This window comes from Melanerpes formicivorus, unplaced genomic scaffold (assembly GCF_026170545.1).
Source record: "Melanerpes formicivorus ecotype bairdi unplaced genomic scaffold, bMelFor1.0.p_v2 SCAF_4, whole genome shotgun sequence".
Classification (NCBI taxonomy): Eukaryota; Metazoa; Chordata; class Aves; order Piciformes; family Picidae; genus Melanerpes; species Melanerpes formicivorus.
The window spans coordinates 11,683,662-11,710,289 of NW_027142356.1; the positions used below are offsets into that span (position 1 = coordinate 11,683,662).

At 41.0% G+C, this 26,628-nt stretch overlaps 3 protein-coding genes across 11 annotated transcripts in view; 2 read left to right on the forward strand and 1 right to left on the reverse strand.

The window, feature by feature from the left end:
* Positions 1–14,671, forward strand: UFSP2 (UFM1 specific peptidase 2). Of its 2 annotated transcripts, none has more exons than XM_068136952.1 (12): positions 1–127; positions 1,883–1,961; positions 3,815–3,995; positions 4,090–4,156; positions 4,447–4,604; positions 5,357–5,549; positions 7,003–7,149; positions 7,570–7,734; positions 8,969–9,093; positions 11,095–11,171; positions 12,497–12,621; positions 14,015–14,671. In XM_068136952.1, exons 1-12 carry the CDS (start codon positions 86–88, stop codon positions 14,099–14,101), a joined length of 1,446 nt encoding a protein of 481 aa, XP_067993053.1. In that variant the 5' UTR covers positions 1–85; the 3' UTR covers positions 14,102–14,671. The 2 variants fall into 2 exon arrangements, with proteins under 2 accessions (XP_067993053.1, XP_067993054.1); XM_068136953.1 differs by having other exon boundaries at positions 4,450–4,604.
* On the reverse strand, positions 14,608–21,659 carry ANKRD37 (ankyrin repeat domain 37). 5 transcript variants are annotated; one of them, XM_068136962.1, is made up of 5 exons: positions 21,573–21,659; positions 17,560–17,602; positions 16,602–16,754; positions 15,801–15,892; positions 14,608–15,340 (listed from the first exon to the last, which is right to left on the reverse strand). In XM_068136962.1, the coding sequence occupies exons 2-5, from the start codon at positions 17,584–17,586 to the stop codon at positions 15,103–15,105; spliced, it is 510 nt and encodes a 169-aa protein (XP_067993063.1). In that variant the 5' UTR covers positions 17,587–17,602; positions 21,573–21,659; the 3' UTR covers positions 14,608–15,102. The 5 variants fall into 5 exon arrangements, with proteins under 5 accessions (XP_067993063.1, XP_067993062.1, XP_067993061.1 ...); XM_068136961.1 differs by lacking the exon at positions 21,573–21,659 and adding an exon at positions 21,318–21,396; XM_068136960.1 differs by lacking the exon at positions 21,573–21,659 and adding an exon at positions 20,906–21,001.
* Positions 21,393–26,628, forward strand: part of LRP2BP (LRP2 binding protein) — a 9,225-nt gene continuing 3,989 nt past the window's right edge. The window contains exons 1-6 of one of the 4 annotated variants that reach the window (XM_068136958.1): positions 21,393–21,654; positions 21,974–22,089; positions 23,358–23,471; positions 24,957–25,099; positions 25,183–25,288; positions 25,716–25,939. In XM_068136958.1, coding sequence (XP_067993059.1) covers positions 21,606–21,654; positions 21,974–22,089; positions 23,358–23,471; positions 24,957–25,099; positions 25,183–25,288; positions 25,716–25,939 — 752 coding nt within the window. In that variant the 5' untranslated portion in view covers positions 21,393–21,605. Of the gene's footprint in view, positions 21,655–21,973; positions 22,090–22,115; positions 22,376–23,357; positions 23,472–24,956; positions 25,100–25,182; positions 25,289–25,715; positions 25,940–26,628 lie in introns of those variants that run through there. The other 3 variants (XM_068136954.1, XM_068136957.1, XM_068136955.1) reach the window with 3 other exon arrangements.

Below are 26,628 nucleotides of genomic sequence, written 5' to 3' on the forward strand. Positions count from 1 at the left end.
TGGAGAAAGTCGGCAGCTTCCGCCGGGGGACAGCTGGTGAAGTCCCACCCCGCCTCTTGGGCGGGAGCGAGTGCAGGCGGGGAGGATGCGGCCGGGCTCGGCCCCCGCGGCGGCGCTGACGGACGTGGTGAGCCCGCCCTCGGGGACCCGCGGACTGGGGGGCGGCGGTGCGGGGGACTTGCCCTAGAGAGCTCCCTGCCCGTTCTGCCAACCCCTGAAATGGCTGCGGAGAAGTGGTGTGAGACGCTGCCCCATAGTGGGGCGAGCGGGGCGGGCTGCGGGCGCAGGTCCGCCTGCCCGTCCGCTCTCGGGCGGGTGTTCGGCGGCGTTGTTTGGGGTTCCAGTCCAATGGGGCACTTTGGGGAGAGGTGTTGGGGGCCCTTGGGCAGCTTAGGGTTCGAGGCCCTTTCTGGAGGGCCCCGCTTGAGCCAGATGGTGCGGTGGCTCTTTCCGCGCTGCCGGCTTTTCCCCTTGGGGCCCTTAGGCATCTCGGCCTTCAGGGATTTGCCGGCAGCCCACGTCAGCGATGAGACGCTATGAAAAGGCAAAAATCTCCTCTTGCTACTTCTGCAGAGCTCTGCTTTTCATTTACAAATCTTATTATGTTTATGTAATAATTCAAGTAACACGTTCCACATCAGCCCAGGCATTTGTTCTATAACATGCTGGCACTCTGGATCTCACACTCACAAGATATTAATGTGGGTAACTGTTACCTGAAATTGTTCAAGATTAGGCTGTGGGAATCAAACCATTAGACGTGGCAACTTGTTTTTTTCAGTTTTTGGAGTAAACTGGCAGTCCACAGTCACAGAAACCTCAAAGCCCTTCACACAAAGCCAGAAGTGTACTTACACTTCAATCAGACATGCATTTCTTTTTATATATTTCCTATTAGACTGCTTTTAAGAAAATTAGTCCTCTGTTTTGATCATTTCGTTCATGAATGATCACACTGCAGCTGCAAGTTTCCCATAGTTTGTAAAGCAAACGCTTATGCAATAAGCCTTTCCAAAGGGTCTTGGTGTCATTTTTCTTAGAGATGTCAGGGGGGTTTGAGCAATTGTGGCTATGCTGTGAAGCATTTTGTCTTGTGGACTGATGGATTGAGCAATACTCACCCTATTCTGGGCTGTCACCTTTTGTGCCTCTCTGTACTGGCACAGCTGGTTTTGTAGCTGTTATGTTGGACAACTGGGAATGGATCTGACTGAAAAACTCTCAGTAAAATCACGGTTTTCCATGTAGATGAGTTCTCTGATGAAGATTGCATTAAAATGTCCACAACAAACAGTTGTGAGGACACTGAGCAGGGACTTTGGAAGGCAAAAGAAAACAGCTGGATGGTCTCTATGCTTGCGTGTCAGATACAAAACTCAGCCTGGGTTCTAGATTTTTTTTCCCCTCCTCTCCTTTCCCTGAAGCTGTTATTTCCTGATCAAGGTAAATGCACATTTACAAATGCACATGATTACCTTTCTGCTCAAATGCTTAGAGCAGTCCTTGATTCACCTGAACTGGAAGAGAGCCACAGGATGGGAAACATCATGTTTGGATCAAAACAATAAGAAACAATGACATTTTTCCCCAAATTATTTCTAAATGATAAAGGTATAAAATGAAGATTTTCTTATTTAGGTAGAAAATATCTTTTATGGACTGTGTTTGTGCCAGTACTTATGTAATTGAGGTACTGGCTCAATCACCTTACATGCTACTTTGCCACTCATTTCCCTGTTTATTCAGTGACCTTTCATGCCCTGAGCAGATGCAGTAATTGCCAGGGTTCCTGCGCACGCTAGTGTAATAACAATCAACTGGAATTGGAGAGAAAGTATATTGAAGTAGCCATTAATTTTCATTGCTTCTTTTTCCTCTTTAGGTAATTCTAGAAGCCATGAACATACTCTTTAGAATAAGAGGAGGCTTGGATCTTGCATTTCAGCTGGCAACTACTGATGGTGTGTCTAAGACTATAATAGATTTCTTAACGTCTCTATAAATAACCTTTGTTAATTAACTAGTTATGCTCTTTGTTTTCTTGGCATTTCACCAGATGGTGCTTCTTCCCAAACCTCTTAAGATTCAGTACACAAAATATTGTTCTTTATCTTCATTAAATTTTAGTGAGTCTTTTTTCCATCATTTGGTTTTTAATTTAATTTGTCTTAGACTTTAAATTGCCAGTTTTAGGTAATTTTATTTATGTATTTTTCCTACTTAGGGATTTGGTATTGGGATCACTTTTGAGTTTGAATTCAAAGTTGACCTTGAAATTCTAAGCAAACAGAGAACAACTTGATGAATTAATTTGGTTATAACAGGATTATATTAATGATATTAAGATTGTGGTCCAGTTTTTATAGAGGAATAGAGAAAATAAAGAAGCCAACTGGTTACTGAATTTAGGTGGGGTTGGCTACTGTGATTCCATGGGATAGCAATGGACTAGACTATGTGGCATTAAGAGACACCTCTAGTCCTGCAGTCTTACAGTAATGTGGCATTCACTTAAAGTCTGCTCAAGGCTGTGAGTGGCCATTGAGCTATCTTAGAATAGAAGTAGAATACAATTAACCAGGTTGGAAAAGACCTTCGAGATCATCATGGCAGTGTGGAAAGAGTGTGTCCTTAGCTGTAGCTCCTTCTGCATTTTAAAAGGACATGGCTTTACTAGAAACTGATGTCAGTGCTAGAGAGCCTTACAAAAGAGGTTGGGCTCATTTCAGTTCAGATGTGGAATAGAAGTGTCTGAATAGGTTGGCCTAAATCATAACTACTTTTTGGGAATGGCATCCTCAGAGAGAGGCTGTTATTTGGCTTTCTCTGCAGTGTAGTGAATTTTAGCCACAGTGAAGCAGAGTGGTGCTTGGATTGTCCAAGGGCATGGTATTGACACCTGTTAGTGTGTAAATATGGCAGACCGCTCCTTTGGAAGGCAGTGAGGTTTTTCTTTTGGAGGATATTTGTTTGATTCTCCTAATACTGTAGATTTTACAGACTTTTAGTGCAAGAGTCAACTGATAGTGACCAATTCTATGTTAAACACATTAAAGAATTGCAGTTCAGCTTAGTCTTTGATAGCTTGTTAGGCTTTGTATAACTTGTTGTATTCTAAGTAATGTTTTTTAATTTCCTCTGTGAGGACAACAGTGCTGGTAATGTACAAAAGGTGCCTTATCATATCCAGTACTGGTTGAGGCTGTAAAGAGTGAGTGAAGCTTAAGAAGTCAAGTCAAGCTCTGAAAGACAGCCATATATGCCAGTAATTAAGATTCAGGGTGTAGCTTGTATTCAGAGGTTTATTTTGTCCAAAGTCTGATCTGCAGCTACAGTGTAAGCCCTGATTTCTGAAAACCTAGTGGGTTTGGTTTGTATTTCTGAATGATGATGGGAAGTGAGAAACATGACTCAGACTGAATCTTTCCAAGGTTTACTCCAAAAGACTACATGTAACCGTATGTAGAAGTTTGTACTTAGACGTTTGTATGCTACTGTAGGCTTGATTAAGAATTACTGATGTAAGAATTGACTATGGTGCAGTCTTCTCTTAATTCATTCAGCTCTTCTTATTTGATAAAGTCTGAGAGAAAGGATACTTTTGTTCAGGCAGGTATGAGTATGAATGTTTGAGACAGACCTGCAGAGTAAAATTTATCTCACTTTTTGTTTACGTAGCTATTTTCTGATTGTGACAGCACTGAATATTTTTATTCCCAGTCAAAAAGTACCTTTTGTTTTTAATGCATGCTCAGCAGATATAAGGAAAGTGAAGGATTTTTTTTAGGCTAACTGTATCCTTATTATGTTTCAGAGGCATCAACAAAAAAGGCATTAGGATATGTTTTCAGTGATCTTGCAAACAAACTGTCCTCAGATGTTCTGGTATTAAGAATTTGCCACAGTTCAGTCTATGTGTGGCCTAACAGTGGTATGAATGCTGTTCCAGAGCTGACTGACGATGCTCCCTGTAAGGAGATAAGACGATTTATACAGTGAGTATATTTAATTATATATATATATATATATATATTCTTTTAATAGATTAATTTCATATTATAGACATATCTCATTCTGTTGATTATTTAGGTTTGATCAAGATGATGAGACCAAACGAAAGCTTGGGAAAAAAAAGGATAAAAAGTTACAAGATACGGTATGTGTCTCACCACACAAAATATATCAGGTGACCTATCATCACAGTTCTAGATCTGCCCTCCCTAGGCCTTTTTGTACACAATCAGACATTGCCATAACTTACAAGAATTCTTCTAAAGGCATTGGGAACTCCATGTGAATGCAGAGATCCATCTACAGAAAATCAGCACATAGAAATTTGCTTCTATCATTAGTAGCTGGGTATTTCATTAATGACTTTGATACTAAGTATCTATAATCATACATATGCTGTTGTAGATGTACTACTGGTGTCTTTATTCTTTGCAGCAGCAGATAATCAATATAGACCTCATGTTGGAAATGACATCTTCGTTAGCTGCTTTGGCTCCAGTCATTGAAAGGGAAAATAAGGAGCACCACTACATAAATATGACATTACCAGTCGATGTTGTTGTATCTGTTTCTCCAGAGGAAACGTGGGGAAAGTAAGTGTTATTCTGAACTTGTAATTTTTCAGCTTATTTTCTGCTTTTTCTTGAAATAATGAAGTAGAGCTGGATCATAAATCAATTTAATGAAGTAGCACCTAGTATTTTTCTAATGGAATTTAGCTGTGTAAATAATAAAAGCTCCCGTGGGTAACTGTTGGGTTTGATAATCTTGAGACACAGTCCTTTTGTTATCTACAAGAAAAAAAAAGCTTATCAATATCTTGATAACTCCAATCATTGCTTAGCAAGGCATTGAGAAGGCCAGCAAAATGTTGTAAAAATTCTTGTAGTATATGAGTGTCGGATGTATTTGAGTCTTTGTAATCTCAGTATTGCATTAAGAGCTGCAGTTAGGTAGGCGAAGATACAAAACATTAGTCTCCCTCTGTCCTTTTTCCTTGCATTCTTGCCATAGTATTTGGCTGTGAAGGATGCTAAATGGGGTGGATGAAATGCAAGAAAACCCATGCTTGTAGTCATAGGTAACTTCTATTTTGGCAGATTCCCCAGATACAAGATATTTGGAGAGAAAAGGGTACCTGTACTTTGAATCACTCGAGAGGTGTTTCTGTGTACAGGCATGCTTTGAGTAAAGCACAGTGAGGTTCTGTCTGGGAATGAAAGCATGGGAGCAGCAAGTTGATCAGAGCCGGTGCAGATACGCGTGTACCTATTGTTTAACTATCAGAGAAAATGATCCACCATTGCTGTTCTACTGTTTAAATATTCTCACTTTTACTTTGTAGGGTACAAAATCTCCTGGTGAAAGCAATTCACAGGCAATTAACTGACATGGAAAGGTGTATCATGAAATACATGAAGGGAACGTCAATTGTGGTGCCAGAACAATTTCATTTCATGTTGCCAGGAAAAAATCACCTTGTCACAATCTCATATCCTACAGGTATTTCAGATGATCAGCTGGAAAGTTACAGAAAGGTAAAGCCAGCAAATACTAATGGAACCTGACCTTCTTTATGTTTTATTTTAGCTTATTGTAACTGGATGAGTGTTAAAGGGTTTCATTTAGCAATGTAGAATAAATACTAACAGATACTGATATTTTAAAGTTTGATGTTTATTACAACTGAAGCAGTGAAATGTTATTTTATTAGATGTGCCAGATCTCATTTTTGTAGGAGGAGGGTAGACACTTTGAAACTCCATAGGAGTTGGTTTACAATGGTTTTATTTAAATTATACTTTCAGTACTGTACTCTTTGAATTTCTTCACTTCCATGGTAGAATATTGGATTATTTGTAGTGTGTTTATACTTGCAGGCTTTAACATACATCCTGAAAGGGAGGGTTAAGGTTGGGGGTTCTTTTTTTTTTGTTTGCTTCTTTCTCAACATTGTGTGTTGTTGGGTTTTTTGTTTGCTTGCTTGTTGGGGACGAGGAGGGACTGGCTCACAACTGACAAGCCTTAGCTAGTTTTTTATCTGCTTGCTTTTTACCTTCCCGGTTGTCCCATCTAGAAAAAGGAGTATCAATGAGGTGGAGAGATGTTCTGATGTGGCAGTCCTTTCAGACTGAGATGTGTACCTGGCAGGTACCAGCTGAGGTCACACAGTTACATATACAAAAAGCAGGGAAAGAATATTCTGCTGCCTTAGAGCTGAACGAGCTGTGGGGGTTTTTCATTTTCCATGTGAAGCATTACCAAGTATATAAAACCTAATTCATTCCTTGCATTTGCAGAGGCCTCAGGCATTGCTGGCGCATGAAATCTTTCCTGCTCTCTTGCCCACTGATTGCTAAGTAGTTAATGTGGTTGGGTTCAGTGCTGGGTCATCTGCTGCGTAAAACGTATTCCCTGTGTTACACACATTATCCCAGATGATCTCATCATTCCTTTCACTCCTGCAGTCTGCGGCGTAAGACAATATATCTCTTTAAATGTGGCTGCAGTGTCGTAAACAGTGCTTAAGAGACTTAAAAATAGACTGAATCTGCTTAATCCCAAGCCCCATGTCTTTACCTTGCCTCAGTATGGGGTATTTGTATGTCTTCAATATTAGACGATTATAATTCAGAGTGTGTGTGTCTATACTACAACATAAATGAAACGGCAATTCTTTTCTGTTAAGGTGTATTTTATTATACTTCCACTTATAGTATCTTCAGTGGGGTTCCAGCTGCGGATGTTAAGTAACAGGACTGTGTAAAATAGTGGGCCCTTTAGATGGGAGCTAAGTCTGCATGTGCTTCCTTTGAAAGGTGAGATCTAGTAGAAAAGCAGAGGTACATGCTGAATGCTTAATTAGGCATATTTTAATACATTAATTTGTCAAACTGTGATGTTAAAATTATGTATTTATTGTTACTTACAATGTGATGTTTCTTTTAATGAAAACTTTGAATTGTGCTCTTTATTTGAACTTGCATGTAGGAACTGCATGGATTGTTCAATCTGCCCTGTGACAGACCATATTTCAGGAGAGCAAATGCTTATCATTTTCCTGATGAACCATATAAAGATGGGTATCTCAGAAACCCACATTTACATCTTAGTTCACCTGGTGCAGAGTCTGGCATGGTAAGTTTAAATTTAAACATTTATAAGAAAGTACATTTTATTTTAACTGAGATTTGCTATTAAAAGAAGTAATTTAGATAGTCAGTAATGTACAGATAAAATAGTGAAGTAACTGACTTGGCCTTTTAAGCCAAAGCGTTTAGTGTTTCTCTGCACAAAATGGTATTGCTTTAGCTGTATTTGTCCCAGATAAATTGCTTTTTTCTTGGAAAAGGATGCACACATTTTTAGCATGTAGTTTCTCAGAACCAGGACAAGAAATTAAAACTGTGACAAAACCAAGGAGTAAATCATGTGTGAATGACAACACTTCAATTCTTCCAAATATAATGCAGTTATCCTAACTGACAAGCCACATGACATCTAGGGAAGAATGCCACAAATGTGATCAGATAATGTGTATTCTCCTTTTCTGTGCAGGTTTATTTAGTACATGGTGTGTACAGCTACCACCACTATATGCAGGATCGGATTGATGACAGTGGCTGGGGCTGTGCCTATCGGTCTTTGCAGACAATCTGTTCTTGGTTCAGGCAGCAGGGTTACACTGATGCACCTATACCAACACACAAGGAAATTCAACAGGTACAGAACACTTAAGCAGATTCATGTTTGTGTAGAAAAGTTTATATAGATTATTTTTAAGATATAAAAACTTCACATATTTTAGACATGGGATTTATGCAAGGTTTTAACTTATCTTTTAAATTGAACTATAGTAGTTCTCAAGTGTTTTTAACAAGTTTTATTACAGAAGATCTTCCCCAAGTGTTTCTCAGTGTTGGATAACATTATATGTACAAATAAGACTCATTAAAATAGTCTTCAAAGTATTTCCTCAGGTTATGACTGTCACTGACTTTTCAAAATCAACCCAATGCGTCACATTACAATCAGTTTGAAACTGCCTTTTGTATTCAGTGACAGCTGAACTAGTCCCCAGATGCTGCGTGTTGATTTACTGCTGCCTTTTGCAGCTTTGCCGAGAGAGCAGGCTTTTCCCAGTTTTTGAACTCTCCTTCACTTCTTTTTCCATTCTGAATTCAAATACAAACCCAATGTTAATGGCACCAAAGAAAAACTGTAGGCTTGGGCAGCTAATACTGGTCTGCCTAGCAAGAAATACTGCAGTTATCTTCAGTCTTCTAAAAATAGTTCTTCGCATTATATTTACTGAACACTTTCAGCAAAGTTTGGTTCTGTCCATAAACAAGTTTCCACCATATCTAACAGAAATGTGAGATTTCAAGTTCAAACTGCATTTCCTGAACATTTCCTAGTCCACTTCTAAACCTAAACAGTAACTGTATTACTTTAGACATCTGGAAGAGGACAGTAGCCTTTAGGAGACTTTCTGGGCTTCCCATCTTGAGTGGAAAAGGCCCCTCTAAAGTCCTGCACGTAAAAAAAACTTTAAAAGCCTCAGAATGGAGAAGAAGTTAAAATAAACCACAGCCTTTGGTGTATTTCTATGACTTTTTCCTCAGAGCACTGTTTTATGGATCCCCTTCTGAGATGCTTTGGATGGGAGTCTAGATATTCCTGCAGTACAGGTGATGCACCCAGTTACTAGATAGCTCAGTGCTCACGCTCTCAGCTTGAAGTCTGCCTGTGGACATGGGCTTCTGCGGTGCACTTAGGGGCGCTGTTTTGTATCAGCATTCAAGTGACACTTTGAAAACACAACTACAGTGAATGGATCCAACATCCATTTATCTGCTTTTGACCAGCTAGGTGTATATTGCTATACATGTAAACCAGCTTTGTTGCCTACTATATGTTGTTGATGTTTTTTCTTCTTCATCATGACATTGCTAAGGCACTGGTTGATGCTGGAGACAAGCCTGCAGCGTTTGTTGGGTCACGGCAATGGATTGGTTCAATTGAGGTGCAACTTGTTTTGAATCAGCTTTTTGGAATAACTTCAAAAATACTATTTGTCAGGTAAGGATCAACATTTGTTTAATAGCTCTATAATAATGAAAAAGATTGAATGCCTTAACATGCAAATTGCCATTACAAAAGATGGGAGAATAGGAATAATAAGAGATAGCAAATATTTTAAGGTTACTTGTTAATAATCCCTGTATTCCTGCCTTTGGTTGTACTCAGGGCTTACAAATGAAGGCGTTGCTCAGTTTCTTGTAACCTTGTGGCTTCCAGTTTGCAGTTGCTGTAAACTGCCTGATGATGCAAAGTGACCTGGAATCCAGCCTATTCCTTTGCACCATAATTTTTGAAGCAGCCATAATGAGCTGAGTGCATACAGACAGGAAATTATTACTTTGTCCACCGAGCCAACCTGTCACTTCAGGATGGATACAAATCACTGAGTAGCCTGGAAATAGTGTTCTCTTTTTTGGGTTTGTGTGACAGATAAAACCAGGAAGTGTCAGATTGTCAGGATGGAAACAAATCATATGGAGAAAGGAACCTTACAGATATACTTGGGAGAAAAAGAATGATGGGTCAGCATTTTTCAGAAGTAAAAATAATAAGCACAGTAACAAATCCCTGAACATTTTATGGTAAATAAATCATGAGAAAGAATATATACTGACTTAGTGTGTCTGCAAATTCTACTGAAAACGCTACTCATGAGCTACATTTATTTATAGTATCTACTGTAGAATCTCCTCTTAAAAAAGCCTATGGCCATGGCAGTGGTGATTCTTAACAGCAGGGAAATAGTTTGGTTCTTCAATTCTTTGTAAAGCTCTGTATAGACACTTTTTAATCTTTGTTGTTGTTCCAGAGCTTATATTTGCAGATGATCCACCTATTATTTATAGCAGCTGTGGCAGGCTTTGCCGGGATGAAGGTTTTTATCCCTGCACCAAAAAATCTAGCATATATTCCTTTGTGAACAGGATAGAACTGCTCATAGTGCTGCTACAAGGGAGCAGCAGTGTTTTTCAGGATTACGAGACGCCAGCATCACTTACATGCTGAGAAGAAATGTCATGCATCTTTTCCAGCTGGTCACAGGCAGTGGATAGCATTATTGTCTTGAACTTATTTCCAGGTAGCACTTCAAACTCTGTATGGGAGTAAGACTTCACAGCTGCACCAGCAACACTAGAACTAAATCTATTATTGTAAATGTACTGTTTCCCAGTGTCTCAGCTTTGTATTCTGCCTGCATTTAATCCATCTCCAGGAACTTGAGAAGCAGGCATGCAGGGTTTCTTTGGGCCTTCAAAAGGTTAACCACTACATGAAGAAATACAATGACAAGATTTAAAAAACTACCTCTACTGATGTCCTTGCCTTTTCATCACCACTTTTGGGAGGACTGTCTGTGTTCTAAGGGGAATGAGTGTCTCCAGACACAGCTCTACAATCTGAACCCTGGAGTACATGCATGTATTGCATGTGTTCCTTTCTCTTACACATAGACTACTCTTTTGTCTTTATGCCCATAGCTGAAAAGGAAAGCAGAGAGATAATAACACAGCTGGGCTCAGTGTTGCTTTGAGCAGATGGGTTTTTTTTAAAGCCAGCCTGGGTATGAGTACTGCACTTGCTTTTAAGGCAGATTTCTGCTGTAAACACAAGATACGTTATTATAAACACACCTTTATCAACACCTTACTCCTTTGTTTTTGCTGCTGACGTTCTGTTAGTTCAGACCTCCCCTCTCTGGCAGAGGTAGCCAGTCTGGTGTTCAGCCGCTCAGAAGGAGCTGTTGGGGTTTAACAGCTGTCCCTACTGTGGGAGGTAAGCAGCAGATGCCTTACAGACTGAGTGACTCCAGGTGCTCGGTGTTAACTGGGCTTAACCAGATTCATTGGTCCAACCAGGATCTAAGTTACATTAAAAGAATTCTTTTATTTTATCCCAGGAAAACTCTAAGCAACTTTCTACTCAGTTAATAAGTATAATGGACAATTGGAGACGTAAGCCTAATGAGGATGACAAGTCACTTATCTTTTTCTTCCCTAGCCAGGGTTCTGAACTAGCATTGCAGGGAAGAGAGCTTGCTAATCACTTCAAGACTGAAGGAACTCCAATTATGATTGGTAAGTGCTGGAGTATTGAAGGATGCCAGTGAAAGCACCTGGCCTCCCTGTGCTGAATTTCAATTACAATTCAGTCAGTTTAAGGTACAGGAGTTAATCAAAACTCTAAATGAATTAACAGTTGTGTTTTTCCCCAGGGAGCCTGGAAAATGATACAATTTAGTCTGGCTGCAATCTTCTGCTCTGCAAAGGAGCAGAAGTTCTACAGTTCCTCAAAGCTTCCCATCAGAGAAGAGTAGTACTTATTTGGTTTCTGAGAGAGGGGTATTATCCAGTTCTTTTTAAGACCAGTTCTAGTAATCACAAATGTTGATAACATAAGAAATGCAATTTATAAGAGCACTGTAACTTTAATTGAACTATTTCCAAGGTAGCTGTGGTTTACAAAATGCAGACTATTAAAAGTATCATTTCCAGCTTTAATGAAATTTTCATTTGAGCAATTTTCACAATCTGTATTTGGCACTTCTACAAGACAGTGTAACTCTTTCAAATTACAGGTGCCAGAAGTCCAGATTGTGGTATTAAATGTTCTTGGCCTGTCAGCAGCCTATTTGTCTGCATTTCAAGAACTTAGCCTCCTTTAATAAAAATCCTTCCTTGTAATACTCTTGTAGATAGGTTTAATTTTTGTTGTTGTTGGAGAAGCAGAGGAGGTCATCTTTTTGATGTGAGTTTTAGGGATTTAATTTTTTGCTTGTGTTCTTCTGGTGTTCTTGCCATTTTTTCTGTTGTGTTGCAGTCATTACTAATCTATCTCAAAGATGTAAACTCATGCTGTCTGAAAGAAACACACAGAAACTGACCTGTGGCCAGCACATCAAGTTCTCCCTGTTAGCCATTTGCAGGCTAGAGGAAGAGGCATTGGAAGTTACTGTTCTGTCCCTAATATTCATTGATGAAACTTAGTAGAAAACAGATCACCTTTATCCAGAAACTGTGATTTCTGTTCTGATTATAGTCCTTTTACAACCAGAAAGCTTTTCAAATTCCTTTTGGATGTAAGTTTCTTCAGAGAAAAATGTGATGAAATGGGTGTTTGGAAATATTCCTGACTTTGTCTGGTGGAAAGTGTTGAAGATGTAACCTGCCTTTCTGATACAGAAAAAAATTGTAAAGTAAGTCTTCTAGTTGTAGGAAGTACTCTTCCCTAGTTGTAGTAAAGATGTTTTTAGTAATGTGGGGAATCTTATGTAGGACAGCTTCAGAGTCATTTTGATAACTGAGCTAGACTGTTAAAGTGTTGATGTACTTTTGGTTTAGGCTTGTACATTTATCCAGTCTCAGTGGAGAATTATTAGCAATTTGTGTTCCTCCCATTTCAGGTGGAGGTGTTTTGGCCCACACGATACTAGGAGTAGCTTGGAATGAGATTACAGGGCACATAAAATACTTGATTCTAGACCCACATTACACTGGAGGAGAAGATCTGCATGTTATTTTGGAAAAGGTGAGGCTTGATGCACATCCATATATATATATATGTATGTATTTCAGCATAAAATAACAGCTACATACACATTGACTGTTCTATAGTTTCTCGATTCCTTCGGCAGGAAGTATTGATCCTGGTTAACCTGCTTATGCTTACACACACAAGCATGCTACTTATCCTTGCTTTCTGAAACTCAGTGTCTTTGGAGAAGATACATGGAGTTAGCAGCTACTTAAAAGTTGTTTTAGTACAAAGAAATGTTCTTTAATTTCTCTTAATTAAACCATCCCCTGTTTTACCCAGTAATAGATGTAATGAGTGTTTGGTATTTTGACCAGATCAGAAAAATCTGTTCAAACTGCCAAGTGCTGTTAGTGAAACCAAGAAGATAACTGTTTATTTAAAAACATGAAAAAAAAATCCAGAGCTAGGCATTTGCAGATCAGGCCTTGAACTAAGTGTAAACAGCAGGTACTGAGCTGTTTTGAAAATCTGTGAAACTAAAGAACTAAAGGGCATGTAATGTTATTTCCATATTTAAAGCTGTCAAAACGGGTGACACAGCACATTATGAAACAGTGAACGTAGTGTCAGAAACATACACTCTGAAAGCAGCTAAATCATCCTATAGGTGTTAAGTAATCAGTTTCTTACAGGGTTTTTTTGGTGTTCTTCACATTTAAGTTGCAAATAGCAGTGTTTGTTTCATGTCTTATTGGATAACCTTGTGTTGGGCCCAACTGAAAAAGCTGGTCCTATTTTGCTAGTCCTATCATGGTCAAAGCTTGAACTGAATACAGTAAGAAACCATTTCCAAACAACGTGTAGAACCAAAGGGCGTTAGAAACACAAAGTGTTCAGGAATGGTCCAAGAGAATAAAACACATGCAGAACCCCCTTGCCTCATCAAAAGTGTCAAGAGAGGAGGAACTCTGAAGGACTCTTCAGTTTGTATCTTTTTCCTAGAAAAACACCTTCTCTAAGTATGTGGTACTCTGCAAAATCAAGAGCTTAGTCAAACTTCTCTGCTAAATCATGACCAACGGCATGCTTTCTGGTATGAAGGACTCTGCTGTGCTCTCAGATATCAAATATTGCCAAAGATGGCAGAGGTTTAAGATGAGAAATGCAAACTGCAAGGACAATAGAGTTTCAGAACTAAGTCTCTCTAACTGCAGAAGGTAATGAGAAGTGTGTGTATGTAAAACGACTTTTTTAGGAACTGAGCTGCAGTAGGGAGGAAGTGGGAGTGAAACTTTGAGAATTGTGTCATTGCAGTCTATAGGCATTTGAAAAGAATTTGCACAGCTTCTCTTAAAATTTGTAACACAAAATACATGCAACAGTGGTAGATGGGAAAACTGGAATTTGTAGTGGATTTGAACACTGTTTTGCTTCTCTTGCACAGGGCTGGTGTGGATGGAAGGGCCCAGAGTTCTGGAACAAGGACGCCTATTACAATCTGTGCCTACCTCAGCGACCAAAAACCATTTAAATTTCCCTCATGCTACAACCTGCTAAGCCAGAACACTAGCTGACCTAGATTCTCCTGTCATGTTATTTATCAAAATCATGCTTTAAGTTGGTCAAAACCCAGCAGAAACAGAACTGTTGCTTGAGCTATTTCAATGAAGAATTATTTTTTTAAGTGAAACCTCTAGAAGTAGGAATAAGCTGCTGTTAACTGTACTTCTTCCATTGATTAGGTAGCTAATGATCTCTTGGCTACAGCAACTCTTATGTTTATATAGCAGTTTTTGTTAAAGTCTTTACAAATCAAATGCCCAATACTTCTATGGAATTCTCCCTTGTGAAAAAAAGATGAACTGTTCTCTACCTTTCAGGGTCGTTTTAGCCAGCTGACTCTGTTCAAAGCCATTGTTTGCTCCTGGTACTGTTGATAACAGCATTTTAGATGATGACTGGGATTAAAGTGGCTATTGTGTACTGGATTTTATGAACTTTGTTCTTATATTTACACAGAAAAAATATGAGAGAATGATTTGTTATGTGCTCATTTATTTATAGCTGTATGAATACAACTGTTCTGGGAAAAAAACAACAATGCAAGTGTCTTCTGTAAGAAGTAAAAATAAACTAGCTTTTCTCCTTCTCAGAAGGAGACCATGTACCAGCATACACATCTGCCTGCTCAGTGCATAGTCCAGTTATGTTTCTTCAGACTTCAGATTCCCGTCACTTTCATTTTGGGATTACAAGCTCTTTCTTTTGTCAGCTACACACTCTGTCACATGGACAAACAAGAATAAGGCTGTAGCTACTCCATGACTAAAAGTATCTACGTTAAAGTAGCCTTTTCAGTGGCATTCTCCATGTGCTATTTTCGGAAAGACTCTAACCTTAAATACCTAGGCAAGCTGATCCTCACTAACAGGCTTCTAAATCAATCTGCTGTGTCTCTAACACCAAATTTGCTTAAATTAAAAACTTTTTTAAAAAAATAAACCAATTCTGAACTCCAGTAAGCCAACATTATTACACACCATCTGATCTTCTCCTCTTCCTACTTCTAGAGCTGCTGCTTTCACTTCCTTGTTTCAGTCCAGCAGGATCTTCTCTCAGCAAGCCGTGTCTGTCACTTAGAGAGTCCCCTGACTGTCCTCTCAGTTTCATTGTCTGTGTGTGCTGAGTTGTTGTGAGGAACTTGGCACATTCCAGAAAGCCATATGCCAGTGCAAGGTCTGCTGCTGTTTGTCCGCTGTTGTTGCACAAGCTGGAACACACAATTAACAATAACCATTCAATAAAATTGAAATACATGTTATGACAGAGGTATAAAAGCAAGTACAGAAAATCTATACCAAAAGGCTTGTCAAGGACAGCATGGTATTAAATGCAACAAGGAATCATTATTTCAAAATAAATTTGTCATCAGACTATGACTGGCTTAGCCTATCAGAAAGGCAAGAGGAAGGTGAGCACAACATTAGTCAGGAAAACAACCAAGGGGAACTTGACGTTGGGAATATGCTCTTGGCGGTTACTAGAGTTCTTTAACGTGGAGCTAAACACCATGTGGTCTACACCCCTCTAGTGTTTATGGCAGTTTTTAATACTGCTCCTATGACTGCAGTCATACTACACTTACAGTCTTAGCATGAACACTGCCCAAAGGTACAGTAGACACATCACCTTTGACACTTGATGAAATGACTAAACGTCGTTCAACTTACTCAATCTTGGCGTCACCAGCAACAAGGACAGCAAGACATTCCAAACTCCCAACTTTTGCTGCTTTATGAATCGGGGCTTCTCCAAGGCAATCCTAAAACAATTTATATATAGCAGTAGTTTGAATGAAGGGCAATAGGATGAAGTTACCTTGTTTTTCAACATGCTTGTCTACAGAGTGTTCCTCTCTATACAAGTCTGCCATAGGATTAATGGAGTATAAGCTATTAAAATGGACTTGACAACTGTCATTTAGTGTATTCATCATGACAAAGCAGCTTCCTGTCCCTTGCAATAGTCACTGTTTAACCTTTACCTTGTAAAAGATTATTTACACAGAATGCTCTACAGACCGATTAGCAGCCTCTTTCAGCACCACACAGGGATTGCTGTGACCAACAGCTTGCTCCTAACAGCTCAGATGGATAAGCAAATTAAACTTTGCAGCTAAAGGAAGAATCCTTAAGTTTTCTGGAAGTAGGGGCAAAAATTCAAAGGAAAAAGGAATGCTCACTTGTACACAAGAATTAAGTTCTTTGGACATGTGCATGCAGCACCCTAAGTGTGAAAATTGCATTATACACAGTAAATGCATAATCAGTAACATAGTAAACACTATACATGGTGAATGCAATCACTAATGCAATACAGACAGGATTTCTGGTTTATGCTAGCAGAAAGTTAAGCAGATACTTCATGCAATGCAAGCGTGCATACAAAATCTCTCTTACATAAATACTATAAATTGGATCTACTGACATGCCAGATTAGATATGAGAGGCACAAACCTGCTGTATTCTTACCTGTTGGTTCAAATTCGCTCCTGTCTGCAGTTGCCAAAGTAGGAAAAAAGCTTCACCTCCACAAGCAGCCAAATGAGCTGGAGACTGACCAAAGGCATCCTCAGGTGCATTCACACTGGTTCCTGTCTCAAACAGATTGCTGAAGCCACCAGACTAAAACAAGATACCAACAACAAAAAGGCACACTGTTATTGCCAGTCTGAGTTAACCACCGAAAGTCTGGAGGTGCATCATTTCTGAAAACACCCCCCTCGCAAAGCGCTGGGCCTTTATAGTCCTTGAGACTGCCCTTTTAAAACACAAAGCAACCCAACATGACTTTTTGGCTCTTCCTCCCTTAGCTAGAAATCGGCAGTGCCCCAACACGCTCAGCAGCAACTCCGGGCAAACCACACTTCACACCGCTCCCGGTAAGGCAAAAACCCGACAGTCCTCACCTCCGAACTGCAATCCGGCACCAACATTGCCACCCTCCCGTGGAGCACGCCAGGCTGCCGCGGCTCCAGACTGGCAGCGGGGCGCGGCAAGCTGCTGCTGCTGCTGCCGCCGCCGTTCGCTGCGCCCCGCCAGCTGGGGCGGAGGGGGAGCCCCCGGCCGCAGCACGTACGCAGGCCTGGCGACAGCCGGGAGGCTCGGCGGGGGTGCTGGGGGCGGAGGGGGGGCGGCCATAGAGCGTGGGGCGGCCCGGCACGTCCCGCACACCCCGCGCAGGCCCGGGAAAGGCTCCCCTCCCGCCCGGCCTCCCCCCAGAGCCCACTCCTACCGGACCCGCCGCGGGGAGCGAGGGCCGGCCCGCGGGGAGGTGCCCCCGGAAACTGCTGCCGTGGTGGTCACTAAGGGACACCTGGTGTCGGCCGCAGCGCAACTCCACTAGCTAAGCACGGCAGGCAGGCAGGCAGGCATGCCATTCGCTTGCTTTGTGCTGCCAAGCGCGGCTTCAGTGGCTCTGCCAGCGTACCGTAACGATGGCTTGCAACGACGACATCAGGACAGCCTTGCATCTAGGAAAGGAAACAAAACTGTTAATAATAATAATATAGAAAGCTCTACTCAGCAGAAAGAAACCCTGTTACCTTCCTGCCCCATCTGTGCCACTAGGTTAAAGAAACTACCCAGGCCTGACAGCTTCAGCTACTTGCGACACTAGCGTGTGGGTCACAGCAAGTCCATCACCAGTTTGAACAAGGCTGCTTCCAGGTAAGATCCCAAAGTCTGCCCCTCTGAGAGTCCAGGACTCTTACTAGAACTATTGGGCAACATTACCCTTTGCGTCTTTCAGTGCTCCAATAAGGACTTGCACTGAAACTGGTTCAAAAGTTAAAAGTTTTAATTTATTAAAGCCACAGATGCAACAGACTCGGGACTGCTGGTGATAAATGCACTAACTGCGAGTGATTGAGCTCAAGTTAATACATCCCAGGTAATATCCAGTTAAGTCAGAAATGCAAGTCTGCACAACAGTGCAAATAGAAATCAGAAATGCAGCAGAAGTGCAGCCATATACTGAAGGTGCAGTTCTTGCCAAGAAAGGTGTCCCTGTCTTGGGTGAAGGAAAAGGAGCACAGCCCTGTCAACCATCCTCGTCTCTGCTAAATCCACAGTCTCTCCCTTCTGAGAGAGATGTTCCTCTTACGGTTTTTAATATCCCATGCCCAGTCTTCCTGGTGACATTTAGTATGATTTGAGTGGAGAGCTGAGTAACATAGTCATACACGTTTAGCATGTACTCCATTTGTCTCATTATCGTACTGAGGGGTGTCAACTTTAATATTAACAAATCACAGTTAGGCAAATTAGGTCTTTGCTCAGGCACTCTCGCCTTCAAAATCTACTTTGCAGCTGCTTATTTGTTTTAGCCTTGCCTCATTAGGTTCAGCTGAAACAGGGCTGTCTTATCTTCACAAGGCTGTCTCCATCAGCTGCCCTGAGGGCCTGATCCATGGATCTCCATTCCCAGACACAACATAAGCATCTCTTGGTTGTAAGCATCTCAACTTCTCTCCCAAAGCAGAGTAAATTAACTTGTGTTCTTGTCACAGCGAGCTGGGCAGTTATCCCACAACGTAGTGGAGATGGCAGAGCTCAGGAGAACTGCCTACTGTTCTGCTCAAAACACATTGGCAAAAACTGAACTTTCATTTTCACGTCCTTGAGCACTGAATACCCCAGTGAGGGTCAGATGGACCACATGGGCCAAGGTCAAAACCAAAATTTCTACCCGTAAACTGATCTGGGCTGGAAACTAGAACCAGCTGCAGCCACTCAAAGGCAGTTACCATCAAAAAGACTTGTTTGGAATCTATTTTGAACACGGTGGCAGTGATGTCACACAGTGGAATGTGCTGTCCCCTCACAAAGCCTTACTACTCAGTGTCCATAGCTACTGGGAAAGGCAGAAATGGAAGAGATGAATGCCCGTGTGCAGAGAAACCAGTCCCCATCACTGACCACTGAGTTTTCAAAACCAGCTGTGTAACTTCATTTTGCAAGGGCAGACGTTGCTCAGATCTTGCTTAAAAGAAACTGCCTGTCCTTTCCACACTGTAAAATCCAGTTTTACTGAGGATTCCATTACCACTAATCATGCTTCACAATTAAAAGCCTCATAACAAGTGAAGAGCATCCCTAGCCAGTGTCCCAGGCATACAATTCTGTTTCCTTACCCCTACAGTATTTCCATCTGTGTCAGATGCCTACATGTTTGTTATGGAAATCACTATCACTGCCATAATTTTGAGTAAAAGGAAAATCAAAAGTAATGTGTTTATAAATATCAAAGCCATGGGAATTTATTTAACAGTGTTAAGGGGAAAGAAGCCTAACAGTGTTCCTATAGGAGATGTAATTCTGAAATAAATGCACAGACATTATGACAACTACCTTCTGCTTCTCCCTTGAGAAAGCAAATATAAAATTATTGAAGTTGTGGACTATGAACATAGCATAACTTTTAAAGGTGCTGAAATCCAGGTAAATAGGCAGCACATCAGTTCTGCAGAATAATTTCAGTGACAGTTCTCACCTCACCTTTCATAGGTAGCAAAATACACCTTTGTAATTACCAAATGTGGGTGTTTTCCTTAAACAGCCATCCAACCAAGTAAGTTCATAGCAAATGCAAGCCCTGCACATCTACCTATGCATTGTTAGGGATTAAACACCTCTGCACAGATGCCAGAAACCTACCATCAGTGTTTTTGCAACTACAGACTCTTCTGAAAACACACCTGTCCAGGAGTAACTTAAAGACTAGTCATGGATAACCCAAGAAGGTTTCTTTAAAGACCTTCCTTCCTTATGCTACCTCAGCAATTCATAGGTTTGAAGCTGCACCCGAGGAATCCCATCTTACCAGTCCAACCACCTGCACAGTTTGCATCCTGCCAGCCGCAACTCTCTTCAAATTCTTGTTATTAACTAATTCTTGGGGTTTGTGTCATATTTTGCTCACCTCATTAGCACCTGCAAAACCCTTCTGCCTCTGAATAACCAATGCTTGTACTGGTTATAAACACAGATGGAACCATTTTGATCTATTCTGTATGGCCCAGCTCAAGTGCTACTTAAGGGCTTTCTGAATACAGCTGTTCTGGAACATAATTCACTCAACATTCTCTGTGCTTCCTATCTTAGACCACACATCTTGCATAGCTATAAAAATAACATAACATAATAAAATTAAATAGGAAAAACTAGTCCTGATAAATATGAGTCACTAAATGGATAAAGCAAGGTGAGCTGTTGAATCTCACACCTGCCAGCATCACAATCACGAATGCAGCTCAGAGTTAAAACTGCCTTTGCCGAAGGTTATTGCTGCTGTCAGACTGCTTTTCACTCTCGCTGCTGAAATCAAGTAATGCACTGATGCTTTAAAAAAAAGCTTATTTTTCTGTCGGGTTCTTAGTCTATATCATGTACACAAAATGCATTAGGATGAATTTTAGGAGTTTTTTGGCACTTAGTCAGTTTGGATTATTGGAAAGCATCGTGTAGAGGGCACATGCAAATCCGTGAGTATTAATTACTCTCCTTCCTGACTGTTGCCTCTGTGTCTGTTGCTATAGAAACAGATTGCACTACCAGGAAAAGAAGGATGATAATCATCTGGAAAACAACGAAGAAAAAAAAAAATCAACCAATCCAACCCCCCCAAAAAAAAACCCCAACAAACCAAAATACCCCCCACCAACTTAGAATGCAGCTGAAGATGATTTTAACAGCACTCTTGCTGCATTTTGGTAGTGTATCCCCTTTTATAAGACAGCCAGAAGCTATCAACAGAAGTGGAAACACCACCTTACCTCTCAGAATAAATCTGCTTCAAGCAGCATTTTCCTCAGTTACTTTTCCGAGTTTTGTAGTATCTACATTACAACAAACAGTTTTTCAACTCAAACAAGCAGTGAAGTCCCATCTGTAGAATGAAGTTTCATGCCCTGGAGCCGTTTTAACTCAATTGGCATTCGGAGCTTCTGGAACTGTTGCCTCTGATGGCGTTCTGCAGGGCATTCTGAGCTGCTGTGTTTAATTTACAAGAGAACAGGCAGGTAATGGGAAAGCTCCAGTGGGTGCCAGACCTGCACCCTAGCCTATCCCATCACGCCATGTCACAGATTTGCAATAGAAGTATTACCTCCACGGGCCCCTGGCCTGCATGACACTGTCACTCTCCCCAGGAAAACCGGACCAAAACTCAAAAGGGAAAATACCAACCTTCCCCGTCTGCCGGCCACGGCCCGCCTATGGCGCGGCCCTCGAGGCAGCTGCAGCCCGGCCTGAGCTACGCGGGACTCGGAGACAACAAGGCGACAAGGAGGCAACCTACAGCCCCCACCTGCCGCCACCCGTGCCGCCGCCCCCACACGGCCCCCAGCGACTCGGGAAGTCAGACACCGGCAGGGACGCTGCGGGTCCGAGTACCGTTGCCCGGCGGGGCAGGCCCCGCCCGCCGCCGCTTGGCCTGCTCACCTCTGGCCTCGTCCCGCTCGCCGCCGGGGTGGGATGACGCTACGCAGAGACAGGCTGCCCCGGGCGGCCGCCGAGGCACCAGGTAAGGCATCGCCGCCCGCCCCTCAGCCCTCCCGGTAGCGCCCCGTGGGCCGGGCCGGAGCCGGGCCTCTGAGGCTGCCCCAGCGCCGCCGCTCCTCGGCAGGCATTGGAAAGGTCCTCTCTTCGCTTTTGATGCAGTGTTAAGCATTTCCATTGCGAACTTAACGCTTACAAGGGTGAGGTTGTCTTGGCCGAACTTTACCTTTTTATCCGATAGTCCTCTCTTTCATCATGGTCTTTTAAAAACTGGAACAAAAAGGGGACGCCACCAGACCTTTACTGTGGTTATTGATGTTTTTCAACAAACGTTTATTTTTAAGCAGAGAATTGCAACGGTGCTGCTTTATTTGCAAAAGCAGAGGAGCTGCTGGGGAAGAAAGCGGCAGACGGAGATCCTCGGGCGTGTTTTCTGAGAGGACAGCTGTGCTATGAAGAGGTTGTGGTTTGCTTCTTTTAAGTGAATAGTACAGAGATGACAAGTTTCACTGCTAGTTCAGTGGGGGGAAAAAAATATGCAAAAAAAACCCGAAACAAATAAAAATACAAGAGATGCCTGTGCCTTTAAAATGTTTAAGGAAGAGATGTGAGAAGGGGGATCTTACTGATATTTACGAATATATGAAGGATGGGTCAAGAAGAGGAGGCTCTTTTCAGTGATTCCCAGTGACAGAATGAGGGGCAGTGGACACAAAGGAGCACAGGAGATTCCACTTCAGCATGAGGTAAAGCATCTTTACTGTGAGGGTGGTGGAGCGTGGAAGCAGAATGCCCAGGGAGGTTGTGGAGTCTCCTCTGGAAACTTTCAAAACCCACCTGTACACGCTCCTGACTAGCCTGCCCTAGGTCAAACTGCTTTGGCAGGGGGATCGAACTTCATTATCTCCAGAGGTTCCTTCCAACCTCTAACATCCTGTGATTAAGTGAAAATCACCAGGTGTTCCCCTTAAGCTTTTGCAGTCTGGTATTGTTTTATCAAAATATACAGAAGATTGGAAGGGAAACTATAAAGAAGAACCTTCTTATTTCCATATTGCTTTTACTTTGTATGCTTACATGCATGCATAAAAATACTTTAGTAAGGACACCAGAGTCAGTTAACTCTTACATTACAGTTGTTAAGCTGTGTATTTAAAAATACGTTTTTTTCTTCGAATGCAGAAGCAAATATTCTCAAAGATTCTTGGAAGTGAAGGTCTCAGCTGTTGCAGGTGATGCATTTATAAGAAATACGGAGCAGACAGCTGGGTCTTCAGATATCTGAGTTTAGCCTTTGTGAACCCAGTCTTTAGCTGAGATATAGGAGCAGATTCTTAAACCCTCAAAGAGTTTAAGAACGGCTCATCTAATTAATAACGGATGTCAGGCTGGGCATCTCTCAATTACTCTTATCTCCTTTAAAAAGATGGAAAGGAAGGTTGTCAGAACGTCTTGGTTTCAGAGATGATGGATGGTTATGTGCCACTACTTACATTTAGGATTTATAAATAAATAAATGAAATTATTTGAAAGCCCCAAGGACTTCCACCCTACCCAGCTTTCTTGCAGTTGTTGACTTACTCCATTTCCAGTTTCTGCCGCTTCTGTGGTTGCAGTTTTTTGTTCCTGACAGAAATGCTCCTGGTTGGAAAAACGGCAAGAGAGTATATAGTGGAGCAGATGTAAGCTTTGTTCTGGGTATTTGATGGTTTATCCTGTCTTTCCCAGGGGTTGTATGAAGAAGCATTAGCAGAATTTGAAAAAATCAAGGATACAGATTTTCAAGCAATGTATCAGCTTGGTGTCATGCATTATGATGGTCTAGGCACTAAAGAAGACCCTGTGAGTTATTTACCTGTACTCTTCTTACTTTTCTTTTAATAGTAGGTGCTAATTTTTAAGAATTTATTTTTAAGCTTGATTATTCCTTTGATTTAGAATTAGTTTCATGAAGCACACGTGTTTACAAGCCATAACTCAAACCAGAGGGTTCTGGGCTGAAGGAGTTCTCAAAAATACAGATTTATCTGAAAAAAAAAAACAACTAGGTAATTTGTATTTTAAAATATAACTTCTAAAGGTTTTGTTGTACTTCGTGTAGCAGCTGTTTAAAAATGGCTATTCACTTGTTCCTTCTTAATAAGCAGTGTCTATAAATGCAAGTAAAAGGTATAAAGATGGAAATCAGCTATATTTGACAGCGTGAAACATCTGTTGCACAAAGATGTTTTTCAAGGTACTTTCTGTTCTCTTAATATGGATGCTAAAGATTGTGCTTCTGCCAGTGGTTTGCAGTAGTGTTTTTAAATTAGACAAATGAGGAGTTACATTTACAAGAACATGAAGAATTCACATTGAAAAATGACATTACCACAAAAGAAGAAAAAAAAAAAAGACAAAGGAATGAATTACTGCAATAAGAATAAAAGAGTTGATTTATTGGAAAACATGATCCTGTGAGGAAAGAACACAAATGTCATGAAAGGAAGGGTAGATTATGAGACAAGAGGGCAAGAAAATGAACCAAACTGTGTATTAAATCAGATTTTTTTTGTCTGGTGCTCAGAGGATTGGCAGTAGAGCAGAAAAGATTCTGCTGGTTTTTAAGAGGTGGTTGGTTTGTTCTGTATGCCTGCATAACTCCCATTCTGGGTTGCCTGCAAGCATTTTAGTGCAGTTTATTTCCCGTGTATTAAAATACAACAGGTGAATAAAAGAGGGACCTTTTATAAAGGACTGTTTCTAGTGCATTTAAACAGGGCATTCATTCTAAATCCTCACCACGTAAATCCAAAAGACTTAAGAGCCCTAGGATGATACACCATGGAGTTGCTCATATCCAGTATTCTCTGTTTACTTACTTAACTTCTGGGTTTTTTCCATGAGGAAGCTAAGGTATTTTTAATGGAAGAATTTCAGAATGTGCTATTGTATCCCTTTGCCTTCTCTTAAGGGTACTTTATGATTTCAGATAAATTATGCAGTGTGAAAAAAAATCACAGAACTCTAAAATAGCAAATGTAGCAAGTTTAGGACATGACACTCAGTTATGTAAGCACAGGAATATTGTTTTAGTGATCTTTTTATCAAGGAAGGAGAGCAATCTGGTATCAGATAAACATTTATAAATAAAGGTTTCACATTGAAAATACGTCAGAATGAAAAATCTAGGTTGTCTAGATTCTGACACACTTCTCCAGACTGCCCTACCAGTGTGGCTCAGTTTTTCTTCAAAGAAGAAAAATTGCCTGTCTTGCAGAAGGTAGTGGATTATCAGGCTCTTTATTTAATCGTCTGAATGTAATAATTAACGTATCTCAATTTTAGGAAAAGGGAGTGGAATATATGAAGAAAATACTTGACTCTGATTCCCCAAAAGCAAAGCACTTGAAGTTTGCAGCTGCATACAATCTTGGCAGAGCACATTATGAAGGTTGTGGTGTTAAGCAGTCAACTAAGGAGGCCGAAAGGTAATGGCAGTTGGTAATTTTCCAGATAAGTCCAAGATGCTAAGATGCTGTTACTCCAACTTCCATTGTCCCCATTTTCTTAGGTTGTGGCTTACTGCTGCAGACCATGGGAACCCAAAAGCAAGTGTGAAAGCCCAGGCTGCTTTAGGAATGCTTTATTCTGTGTCAGTTCTGAAAGACCTGAAGAAGGTAAAGCCAACTTGTACCATTTGAGTTGCATGAATCCCACTTAGTTTTTAATTTCACAAGACGTACAGTGATACGTTTGAATCTGGAAACTGTATTTTTAATACTGATAGGCAGTATCATTCCTGTAAGCCTGAAAGAACAGGTGGCCAGAATCCCTCACTTTGACTCACTTGACACTGCTACTTGAGATTTATATTTTTTTATTGGGAATATCAGGGAAGATGATATAATAGCATAAAGTTTTGTCACTGAGTGACAGCTCTGATAGTAAATAAAGCAGGTTTAAAAGCCTACAGGGATTCTGCTTTCTTTTATGTACCAACACTTCTTATGGTCTGGTTAATGTAAAAGCCTTTATGGAAACAGTATGCAAGAACAGCAGCTAAAGTGAATAAATGTATACTCCAATGCTGTTCCTCTTGTTTAGGCCTTTTTCTGGCATTCAGAAGCATGTGGCAATGGAAATCTGGAATCACAGGGAGCACTTGGTGTTATGTATCTCTATGGACAAGGTATATCTCAAAACACTAAGGCTGCTCTGGAGTGTTTGAGAGAAGCAGCAGAACGTGGAAACATCTATGCTCAAGGCCATCTTGTGGAATATTATTACAAAAGAAAATTTTACTCAACAGCTGCTGCGTTAGCCAAAAGGTGAAGCTATTTTAACTTTATTTGTTATTATAGTCCTTCATGTAAGACCATGAAACTCAAGATTAAAATGATTACATTCATGCTTTTGTCTCACAAACTTGAGATGTTTCAGATAACAAATTGCAAGACCTCATCTTCAAGGAATAGCAAACCACAGACAGAACTAACACTACAAGGTTCTCAATTTTCAGTACAGTTGAGGCAAAACAGCCTTGAACTATAATCTCAAGCAGATCATGTAGAAACCCACGCTTAACCCTGCTTTCCCATCTCAATTCACAACTTGTTTTGGACTTCTGCCTTTGCTGTTCCCTTTTAAACCCCAGTAAGTATTCCTCTGTTCTCCACACCCCACAATGTGACTTCTGCTCACTATCTGCCACCCTCATTTCCTTGCTCAGTGCACTGGTCTAGTTCCTGTGTCCTCTGAAACACATCGATACTGGGTAGGGTTCTGCACTCCAAGCAGCACAGTCTGAGACCAGAAGTATTCCTGCAGACAGTGCAAAGTTATCACCCTTCAGCCTTTCATTGGCTGCTGCTAATGGGGGTGCATACTACAGGGACATTTTCAGCCTGGACCACAAAATAGGCATCTGCACACAATTGGTTTCTGGTGATTAGCTGCTAGCTTAGGTGGCCTGGCCTGAGCCACAGCTAGGCAGCACTGACTGGCTTGTCCACAGGCA